Source organism: Alligator sinensis, unplaced genomic scaffold, assembly GCF_000455745.1.
Source record: "Alligator sinensis unplaced genomic scaffold, ASM45574v1 scaffold647_2, whole genome shotgun sequence".
In the NCBI taxonomy this organism is placed as follows: Eukaryota; Metazoa; Chordata; order Crocodylia; family Alligatoridae; genus Alligator; species Alligator sinensis.
Genome location: NW_005841832.1, coordinates 2,367,889 through 2,379,291, shown reverse-complemented (window position 1 = coordinate 2,379,291; position 11,403 = coordinate 2,367,889). Strand labels below are relative to the sequence as shown.

General features: G+C 49.5%; 2 protein-coding genes and 2 non-coding genes across 4 annotated transcripts in view; 3 read left to right on the top strand and 1 right to left on the bottom strand.

Moving 5' to 3' along the window:
- Positions 1-66: 66 nt before the first annotated feature.
- LOC102378819 (histone H2A type 2-C-like) lies at positions 67-1,485 on the top strand. The gene has a single exon (XM_025195168.1). The coding sequence runs from the start codon at positions 89-91 to the stop codon at positions 323-325; it is 237 nt and encodes a 78-aa protein (XP_025050953.1). The 5' UTR covers positions 67-88; the 3' UTR covers positions 326-1,485.
- Positions 1,486-1,621: 136 nt separating this feature from the next.
- Positions 1,622-11,403, top strand: part of LOC102383489 (histone H3-like) — a 20,301-nt gene continuing 10,519 nt past the window's right edge. Inside the window, exon 1 of the mRNA XM_006014878.3 lies at positions 1,622-2,044. Within this exon, the coding sequence (XP_006014940.2) occupies positions 1,694-2,044 (351 nt within the window). The 5' untranslated portion in view covers positions 1,622-1,693. The remainder of the gene's footprint in view (positions 2,045-11,403) is intronic.
- TRNAE-CUC lies at positions 2,865-2,936 on the top strand. The gene has a single exon. It is a non-coding gene; the product is annotated as a tRNA-Glu (tRNA).
- On the bottom strand, positions 3,494-3,567 carry TRNAT-AGU. Its single transcript has one exon. It is a non-coding gene; the product is annotated as a tRNA-Thr (tRNA).

The following is an 11,403-nucleotide window of genomic DNA, read 5'->3' as shown; positions in this document are numbered from 1 at the left end:
CCTGATGCGCTCGGGTTGATAAAAGGGCGGGCGCCTGCTCGGCACGGGCAACTACGCGGAGCGGGTGGGAGCCGGCGCGCCCGTGTACATGGCGGCCGTGCTGGAGTACCTGACTGCCGAGATCCTGGAGTTGGCGGGCAACGCGGCCCGCGACAACAAGAAAACGCGCATCATCCCGCGGCACTTGCAGCTGGCCATCCGCAACGACGAGGAGCTGAACAAGCTGCTGGGCAAGGTGACGATCGCGCAGGGCGGCGTGCTGCCCAACATCCAGGCCGTGCTGCTGCCCAAGAAGACCGAGAGCCACAAGCCCAAGGGCAAGTAACCGTGCTGCTGCTGCCCGAGTCCTGCTTTGACCTGAACCCAAAGGCTCTTTTAAGAGCCACCTATAACTTCATAGGAAGAGCTGGTTTCTCTACTCGGGAGCGGTTAGTCGGTTGTGTGTTTTTTCTAGTCATTGAAGGCTCCTTACCGTGTCAAGGCTGACAGGGATGCTGATAAACCGCACTCCCCCATAAAGTACTAGTGGGCCGAGCTGAGGGAAGTCTAGCTCTGGCATCACTGAAAGTGGAGCTGGTGAGGTGCAGTACTGTGTTCGAGGGCATTTTGAATAGCGTTGGTACCCCGAATTAAATAAGTCAGTGAGCCACGACGGCCTAGGGCAATTGAACGTGGTAAGAATATGATCTTGCGAGGTTGTGGCCTGTATTACATGGAGCGACCCGCCCTGCTGCAACTGCACAGACAGATCCCTCTGCTACCATACGGTTCCAGTTGCCCTCGGAGAAGGGATACATCTTTTCAACTCGACATTTCCGGAGTTGATTTCGAAGGAAAGCGGTCGGTTCTGCTTCCCCTCCCCAGTGCTCCGCCCTGTTCCCAGCACCCCAGGAACCGCCGGCCCTCGCTATCAGTATTCAAGGGCGCTTTGCTTTTTGTCACTGGACGCTCCCCGCCCCCGCCAGGTTCCGCTGTGTTCGGCTCCTGCAGCCTGCGCCACGCCGGTGGGGGCCACCTAGGGCGCAGCACGGACCCGGGTCAGGTCTGCGTAGCGCGACGGATGCACACTCCGCGCACGGGGGCCTTGGGGAAATGGCGCCTGGCCCTAACCTCACCCCAGGCCCTAGTGGACCGAGTGCGGGAAGCCCCTTGCCTCGCCCTCGCTAGTGGCGGGGTGGTTGGAGCTGTCCAATGCCCGCCAAGCCCGGGAAATTCAAACAGGCAGTGGGGGAGTGGGTGAGCGGCCGGGCCTGGGCCCCCGAGTCCGCCTTCTCGAAAGATGGGTGGATCCTCGAGCACCGCTCCCGACAGAGGCCCCTTACACTTGCCTGCCCCAGGCGGCCCCACCTGCCCTTAGGAACTGGGTGCGCCTCTGAGGGTGCCCCCATCTGCCCCCAGCCCGCTTGTGCATCCCTCGGAGCGCACAGCCGGAATCCCGCCCCATTCCTCTCAGAGACCGGGCATGCGCAACATGAACAGGGTTTCGAACATGCTTTGAATAAAGGTGCATTCTCTAGGGGAGAGGGGTATTATAGTCTGTCCAATCACTGCTCAGCCCGGGAAATTCAAAGCCCCAACGGTTTCTCTGCAGCTCTCAGCCAATCAGAGGCTCTGCTTCGCCTATATATTGCCGGACAGACGCCTGGCGTTTCACAGCTTCTTGTGCTTCGCAGACGCGCACGGATTCCAAAAGATGGCCCGTACTAAGCAGACCGCTCGCAAGTCCACCGGTGGCAAAGCGCCCCGCAAGCAGCTGGCTACTAAGGCTGCCCGCAAGAGTGCCCCGGCCACCGGCGGTGTGAAGAAGCCGCATCGCTACCGGCCCGGCACCGTGGCGCTGCGCGAGATCCGGCGCTACCAGAAGTCGACAGAGCTGCTGATCCGCAAGCTGCCCTTCCAGCGCCTGGTGCGCGAGATCGCGCAGGACTTCAAGACTGACCTGCGCTTCCAGAGCTCTGCCGTCATGGCGCTGCAGGAGGCCAGTGAGGCCTACCTGGTGGGGCTTTTCGAGGACACCAACCTGTGCGCCATCCACGCCAAGCGCGTCACCATCATGCCCAAGGATATCCAGCTGGCGCGCCGCATCCGCGGGGAGAGGGCGTAAGCGTTTTTCAGTTCCCAGCACATCCCCAAAGGCTCTTTTAAGAGCCACCACATGTTCAGAGAAAGAGCTAAAACTTTACAGCCTGCAAGGCGGGCTGTATTCACTCTAATTACCAAATCTTTGTTATAAATTCACCCACTGCCTTGTGTAGGTGACATTCAGTGATGATCCCTTACAGGCACAAGTAGCTGAAGGCCGCCGGAGCTTGCAGCTATGCTTCGTGTCTCCTTTCGGTCCCGTAACACCGCTAGGTTTCATGAGTAGATTTCATGACATGGAGGAGGGTCTCATTACCCCTTCCCCCTATAGTAGCTGTCTCATTTCCAGGTTGCTTACGGTCCCCCGAATACTATGCTCGAACAAGTACATCAAGCATCCTGCTAATAGATTTTTATGGGGGATAATCCGTGGATGAGTCAGTTCTGTAGCTGCGGCTGGTCAGGTCTACGCCCCAGTTTGTTTCGCCCTAACGGGTCAATGCTCAAGCGAGCAGGAGCAGCCCAGAGGTGAGTGGGGGCTTGCCTTCTGGACCATGAGAATGTAGATATTAAAGCTGGTACCAGGTATGTTTTTTTCCATTCCTGAACTTTTTCTGTTGTTCAAATAAATCCGGGGCAAGATTCGTGCACTCACCAACCAGGATACTGTCGATCTAGTCGGCTTTAAATGTATCAAAACCATTTTATGCATGAGTCAGATTGCAAGAGGAGCACTCTTACTGTTTCCTAGAAGATGGTACGAGGCTTTTTTTCATAGCAGTTCCCTGGTGGTCTAGTGGTTAGGATTCGGCGCTCTCACCGCCGCGGCCCGGGTTCGATTCCCGGTCAGGGAAGTACATTTTTCCATTCCCCCCGCTCAGAAATCTTTCATGCCACTGCATGAAGCCATCTTTCACTGCATCCGGAACGAAGGGAGATCAATGTTATTTTTCTGCCAAAAGAAACATACATGAAAATCCTGCCATGTCCAGAAAAAAAAAACCCTTTTGGGCTAAGCCTCCCAATGTCAGCAGAGGGGCAGAGGGGTCCGTCCTCAGGTCAATGGCTCAGCCAGTCCCTGGATGGATGCATTCGTTATGACTTCGTCTGCTCTCATTGTACCCAAACAAACCAGCTTGGGAATTTGGGCACCCGTTTTCCGGGCCAAAATCTTGTGCCTCGGGGAAGGGAAGGCGAAGCACTGCTCGTCTCAGCAGAAACTCAGGGCAGTTTCAGACTGAAAACTAGGAGGCCCTATCACAATTTCTCAGTGCATCTTTACCGCGTGTCGGGGTAGAGGCTGAGGCACGGGGTAGCTTACAGAGTAGGGGGCCATGATGAAAAAAAGAAAAAAAGGACACTAGAAGCCCACCCGGCAGGGTTACGTTTTCTACGGTAAAAAACGACCCCGAGGCACCGCTGGGATTCGAACCCAGGATCTCCTGTTTACTAGACAGGCGCTTTAACCAACTAAGCCACGGCGCCTCTTACTCTAGCTCATTGCGATTGTTTCCTTTAAGTAGTTTTTCTTCAGTGCTATGCCGACTGCAGGGTTAAGGAGCGGGAGAGAGCAGAGTCCGCGGAGGCGCGGTGTGGTGCGATCCGCACGGACAGTTCCCGCTGGGCTCTCGGTTACGCCTCTGGGACTCGATCCCCTTCCTACCCCGCAACCCCACCCCAGAGACGAGAGCCCCCTTAGGCAGCTCAATGCAGAGACGCGGGCTTAGACATCCTACGGGATCGGTACAGGAAGTCGCTGGCTGAAACCGCGTCTGGGGCCTTCACGGCCTACGAAAAGGATCCTAGATGCTAAAGGCAATGGATGCGGGAGCAGAAAGGACGGAGTCTTCACAGCTGGGTCTGGGGGCTCCAGTTGATCTCATCAGCTGGCTCAGCTCTGCTCCCCTTCCCTCCAGATGAGGCTCAGCCCTGACCCCTTATACTTCATTTTTGCCTCCTGTAGGACTTCCACTCACTACTTGCCCCCTTCACATCCTGGATCAAAGTAACCATCCCAATATCATCATGCTCATCATTACTACTACTACTGTCATAATCAACCTCCTGCTCATTAATTGTAATAATAACAATACTAAAATTCATATTTTATTATAACTGCAAAGCAACTTACCGTAAATGACAAATAACCCACAGATAAGACACAACAGTAGATTCCCCAAACAAGTTGGAAACCCCATGCCATCCCACATACTTTAGCTTCAAGACTCTTAAAAGGAGCCCTCTGGCCAATGCCAACCCCCATTCACATTTCCTATTTGTCTCTCACTCATTGATACATTTATTTGTCTTTTTGTCTCAGTTGGGCTGCCCCAGATGGGAGGAGGGAAATGGCTGCCATCCCTCTCCCCTTTACACACCCCTTTTCCCCTGACCTTTGTTTTTCATTCCTTCACACTTCTCACCAGATTCACCTTCTTACTATAGCTATGTGATTTCCTAGTCCCCCAACCTATACTAAAGCCTCCCTCTGCCCCTCCAAAGCCTCATTCTCACTTCACACAGCCCTTCTCTAGTTCTCTTCCTAAATCCCTGCTCCTTCTTTAAAAAATAAAAAAAACCCAGCCCACTTATCTCCTGCTTTCAATGGGCCCCCCACCAGCTCCTTCCTCCTGCCATTTTCATGGTGTCTGAGTAGAAAAGGTGACCAAACGCTCAGCCCACATGCCAGACCAATGCAGAACACGAGAGCAGGTCATGTTCAACGTGTGAAGAGCTCATGATCATGAGGCTGACCAGCTTGTGATCAGACAGCCTTAACAAATCAGGAGCTGCAGGAGAAGCGTGACTGCCTGGCCAGCAGACACACTCTCTTAACTGTAAATCAGCAGCCTCCTCTGATTGGCTGAAGAGTTTATAAAAGGGACAGCGCGCTAAAGCGCAGGGTCCCAGGTTCCACACAAGCCCTTGGATAGGACTGATCATCCTGTCCAGGAATCCGTGTCCCCATGGACGAATAGTCATACGAATAGTCACGCTCTGGCTATTATTTCACCGAATAGTGAGCTCTCCATCCGCACGTACATCGGAAAAAGCAATTGCTATCTCCTACCTGTCATCTTTAACTACTGCTTCACCACTGTCGTTTTGTTGTGTAACCACTGTTGGAATCTTACTGTAAGTAAACGTTAAGTTCAATTTTACTATCTTCCAACTGAGTCAGTGTCCCTTTCATCCCCGGCCTGTCCGCAAGGCGGGTTGGTCATCCACCCGCCCCCCGGTTCAACCGGTAAACCGCCTGGTGAGTGTTGCGGTTACTAACACATGGAAACCTGTCCTTGTCTTCACTGTTATGAAAAGTTGTCCCCAGACACAAACACCTCATAGTGGAAGGCAAAGAAAAAGGTGCAGAAGAGAAGACTTCTCAAGGAAGGTCTTATTCCCTTGGACTGTTTGGGTAGAATATGCCCCTTCCCCTCACCAGAATTTGAAGCGAGTGATCACATCAGGGCACCTTCATAGCCATACAGGAATCCTACTCACCATGTCCTGTTTCTTTATAGTCACACCTTTTACTGATGACACCCCAGTGCACAAGAATAAGTACTTGTCTCAATGTCTGTCTAGCTACCTGGAGTACTAAAGTATTCTTACCTATATTGGCTGTGGGAGATGCAGGAGGGAGAAGGAAAGGGACATGCAGATTGTCAGCAGGTTGTTTTGAATTTGCTGAGATCTTCCCAAATCCCCCTTGTTTACATCCAGTATTTTTATATGGCTTATTTTAATAATTATTCTCTGATTGGTGTTATTGAATGCTTTTTTCACTGCAACTTCGGGAGCTGGACAGAACTGATCATTCTATAGACTTGGAAGATGCAAATTAGCTGGGATGTATGTGCTGGTGAAAATTACAATTGACAGCTTCCTATGTCTCTTCCTTATCTGTGAATCCTACTTGTCATATTCCATTTCTTTTACTTTGTTGACCAGGTGTAGGCTGTGGACATGATCAGCCAGCAAATGACAGACTACACAGACTAGTGCAGACTACAGACTTAGCAAAAGCCTGAGGTATGGATGATATATGCTTAAACTAGTATATAATCAACAATTAATAAGCTTGCATTTAAATCACAAGCAATAATGGCCTGGGAAAGTAGCATAACAATCTTATTATGTCTTTAATATTAGACTAGGCCAAGAATGCAAAACTGCTTTTTTGGAAAGCTGTATAACAGCAACTAGAAGTAGTAATTGCGGTTTTGTTTTATGAACTTGCACATTATTATTAGTCTACTCAGCAAAGGAAAGGAAAGAAAACATGGCAAGGAGCATTCCAAGATGGTCAGGGAACAAGATAAGAAATCCTTCCTCCCAGAATAGGACTTCTCAGGAACACAGACCCACAGCTAATTTGCATCTTCCAAGTCCAGAGGAAAAGTGGTTCACTCTAGTTCCCAAAGTTTCAGTGAAACAAAGACATTTAGATAACACCAATCAGAGTATTTATTTAAATAACCCACATAGAAATAGTGGGTGTAAACAAGAGGAAACTTCTGGAAGACCTTTGCAAATTCAAGACAACCTGCAGCCAGCCTGCATGCCAGCTTTTTCCCCTCTCCTTTGTCTCCTCCAGCCAGGATAGGAGAGAACCTATATTGTGCTATTGCAGGTAGCTGGATATGCATAAAGACAGGTGCTTATCCTTATGCTTTGGGGTGTAATCAATAAAACGTTAGGTTATAGATTTGTCTTTTGCCTCTTTTTTGACTTGGGTGGGGATAGTACCTTGCCTTCTAAGAAGGAAGGATCATTGGAAAATGTGATTATATGATTGGGAAGGATCATTGGGAAATGTGATTATATCTTGAAAAGAAATCCCGATCATAGATGCTCTGTAGTCTTGTCTCTCAAGAGACTGAACAGCACCTGGTTTTTAGTAACACAGGCTAGTTGCAATGCCTGCAAAAGTTTATTCTGACAGTAAACTCAGACTAAGCCTCTGAAGGCTTTGGGGCCTTTTGTTTTACTGATACTTGTGAAGCTTGAAAATGGCCAAAACTGACAACAAGTAGTTTCAGGCTCCTTTTCCTAGATTTACATGTCCAGAGCACTTTAACTCCCAGTCTCATGTCTTTTACACATAACATACATTTCAGCTTTACCATATTCAGTTAACAGAGACACACAATTGTTTCAATAGGATTCAAGATAACTACATACAATTCAAGGCACAAGAGCAGTTGTTACTTTTAACTACTATTAAGCAGTAAAAAAAAGCAGTTATTCATTTTTGGCCTGGTCCAGTGCTTCTCAAATTGTTTGGCCTCCAGGCACCTCTCCATAACTTTTCTGAATTTAACTTCACCCCAGTTGAATCACTGAGGTAGAATCTAAACTCGGGAAAGATGCGTATGCCTACCTTGGGCTAAAATGCTGAAAACCACTGATCTAGCTGGGCAGGGACTCAGCCTGCTGTGCCCTTCTCTTTCCACTGTGTGCCCCTTCCCTGCTCCCAAGGTTTGGGACCCAAGCCCTACCTGAGGAGTAAGGATGGCCCTCACTGCTAATACTGCTTCTCTGGGGTCTCATATACAGGGGACCAAAACCATCTGTCCATACAGCTGCTCCTGTCAGTCCTGGGCATGTGGGAGGCTGAACGAGGAGGGGCTGTATGGGCAGGTAGGACGAACCAGGCAGAAACGCCTAGTTGCTCCTGTCCATTCACCCACAACATACTGTGTTATTGGGAACCTTGGAGAAGCTGACACTGGCTAGGCAGAGGACAGCAGCCATGGGTGTCACTTGGGGCAGGGGAAAGCAACTATGGGTGCCATTGGGGTAGCTGAGATGGGTGCAGGGTGTTGGATGGAGGGGAGGCGAGCACATGCCTCCTCACTCAGTAGCTGGGCATAGTGGATCCCTTACAGGGCTCTTGTGGGCCCCCATTTGAGAATTGCGTGTTTAGCCTAGTATTAGTGGTCTTGATACTCAGATTCTTATTCTGCTTTCTCAGGTTACTATGACTTCAGTGGAAGCTTATTGCTTATATCCCATTTTAAACAGATACTATTCATAATAATTTAGACTTTTGTAGATTGGCAATCTGAACATGTCAGTGTGCATTACAAGTCACTAACCACATCTACAGTCTATACCTGCTCTGATGATGAAGCACAGCTGCTATTATCTGGCACTTTATGGACTGCCTGAAAGCTCCACTCTAGGTATGCAGCAGCAACTCCCATTAGTGGGAGCCAGTTCTATCGGACAGAACAACAGGATGTTGCTAGTCTACTTGGGCATAGCTTTATTTTGAGACCCAGGTCATGTGCAATGCTAAACAGAAGCACCAGAGGAAAAAAAGTTTGTTTGATGTGCCCTGTTTTGTCGGCATAAAGACCTGCCCTCCCTAAGGATAAACCTTGGGCAACAGCAATGGAAGACACTGCAGATTTTTGGAAAGTCTATCTTCCCATTGTGGCAAATTTGTCTCCCACTCTGGGCTTGGGCTGAAGGGGGTGATTATTATGAGTAAAATGTTCCCTTGGAGATGACCTGTTAAAAGGCAGAATCTGTAAAATCAGGGACTGTTGTGGATGTGCCGGGGGGGGGGTGGCAATCAATGCTCAAAAATCCAGATTTCCCCACTGAAAATTGTAGGGTTTGTTGGTGGAGCCAGAGTCATGAACTGATGTACCCTTTGCGAGGTGCTGTGTGCAGAGATCTCTGTCCCTAAAATATTTCCAGTTTATAGTTATTTTGTTTGCTGGTTTCTCTTGTTCCGAAATCATTTAGTAGTTCTGAAGAAAGGGCTAATAATTACTCTAGCAAACCCCCCTTTTAAATAAATATCTCAAGGACACAAGCACAGTGAGTACTGAAAAAGAGACCTGCTCTGCAATGAAAAAACAGCTTATCCTTGTTAGTGTAGTGGTGAGTATCCCCGCCTGTCACGTGGGACACTGGGGTTTGATTCCCCAACAGGGAGGAGGCAGATAATTTTTTTTCCAATTTCCTTAATTCAGCCCCAGGGGGCCTTCTGATTTTGGGGGTGGTGCTTAATTTCACCATTTATTTAACGGACATTGTTGAAACTGTGAGACCCAACTTGATTTGGGCATCCAACTAAATCGGGGGCCTCATGCTGCACTCAGCATTCCCCCCCTCCTTCAGCTTCAACTACCCCCAGTGGGCTCCCGGACCGTGACAGGGGCAAAAGAACACAGTGACAGGGGCAGTGGGGGCTATTCTGGACTGTTGATCCATGTCCATTAGGGTTTTTGTACCAGAATCACAGCTGAGCCCAGCTGGATCTTGACCTGAACAGGTCACAGGGCTCTTTGTCTCTGGATATTCAAAGGCTGAAGTTGGTTGCTTATTCCCAATTCTTTACTCTTTATTCCCGGTTCCTTTTTCAAAGACATTCTAGACCCAATAAAAGCTTGTTGTTAATGAATTACACATCCTAAACAGAGAATGTCATTAGCTACGCATGTATACTAATTAATATGTAAAATAAAATCCTGCATCAAGTACAGAGCCCTAAATGAAGGTCAGATTAGGATGGGATTATGGGGCAAAATACTTCTTGGGCCACCCCAAACTTCCTGTCGATGCCACTGTGGGACTGTCCCAAAGAACTGTGACCAGTCTTGTGCAGCCCAAGGCATGCGTTGGCCATGCCAGGTTGCCAACTGACATTGTTGTTAGCCCCCATGCCCACTGTACTAAATACAATGGCTCAAATGGCTCAAATTGGGAACTGGCTTTTGCTCTGTGCAGTTTGTTCATGCTAGGCTGCTAACTGGCAGCACCCTAGCCTGGTCAGATGTGTCCTGGACAGTCCCCCAGTGACACAGAGGTATGCTGTGGGGTTGCCCAAACAGCACTTCTAGCCATAATCCCAGCCCAAAAGCCAGTTCCCAATTTGAGCCATTGTATTTAGTACAGTGGGCATGGGGGCTGTCAGTTGGCAGCCTGGCATGGCCAAAGTCCTGACTTTGATCAGGGTTTTTTGGGACAGTCCCCCAACGGCTTTGACAGGAAGCTTGGGGTGGCCCAAGAAGTATTTTGCCCCATAATCCCGTCCTAATCTGATTTTCAATTAGGGCTCTGTATTTGATGCGGGATATTATTTTACATATTAATTAGTGCATATGCAGAGCTAATGAAATTCTCTCTGTTTAGGATGTGTAATTTATTAACAACAAGCTTTTATTGGGTCTAAATTATCCTTGAAAAGGGAACAAAGAATAAGGAATCAACTTCAGCTTCATAGAAGGGCATGTGTGTGTGTGTGTGTGTGTGTGTGTGTGTGTGCGCGCCCGCGCGCGCGCGTGTGCATGTGTGTATATATTTTTGTCTTCCCATCCTAATCGGGCTATTTTTCTCTCTTCAAAGTGTGTTGTTCCCTTCCCCACCTCTACTTTATTCACCAACCAAACCAGCACCCTTCCACCCCCAGCACCCCCGCCTTTGCAGAACAAACAACCAGAGGAGAGCAGCCATGGGTGTCACTTGGACAGGGGAAAGCAACCAGCAACAAAGCAACTTTAGGCCAGCACTGGTTGCTACAATCAGCCCTGTAATCTGCAGTGAAAGAAGCTGCTGCTCTGCTCTTTGCCCCAGGCCCTGGCTGCAGAAATTGGTGTCAAAGTTTTCTCAGGAACCCTCCAGGCCAGGGCAGGGAAGCCTCCCCCACTCATACCTTGCCTCTGGGCTGCCCGCACCCCCCTGCCCAGCTGTCTGAATGGGTGATGAAGGGGAAAGATCTTCCTTCAGTAGCATCTGGATCACATCCACCCAGCCCCCCTCGCTGACCCCCACCTCGCATCCCCCCTGCATTCAATCCTGTTAGTAAACGCAACACTCACCAGGCGGTTTACCAGTTGAACCGGGGGGGCGGGTGGATGACCAACCCGCCTTGCGGACAGGCCAGGGATGAAAGGGACACTGACTCAGTTGGAAGATAGTAAAATTGAACTTAATGTTTACTTACAGTAAGATTCCAACAGTGGTTACACAACAAAACGACAGTGGTGAAGCAGTAGTTAAAGATGACAGGTAGGAGATAGCAATTGCTTTTTCCGATGTACGTGCGGATGGAGAGCTCACTGTTCGGTGAAATAATAGCCAGGGTGTGACTATTCGTATGCGTATGACTATTCGTATGACTATTCGTCCATGGGGACACGGATTCCTGGACAGGGTGATCAGTCCTATCCGAGGGCTTGTGTGGAACCTGGGACCCTGCGCTTTAGCGCGCTGTCCCTTTTATAAACTCTTCAGCCAATCAGAGGAGGCTGCTGATTTACAGTTAAGAGAGTGTGTCTGCTGGCCAGGCAGGCACGCTTCTCC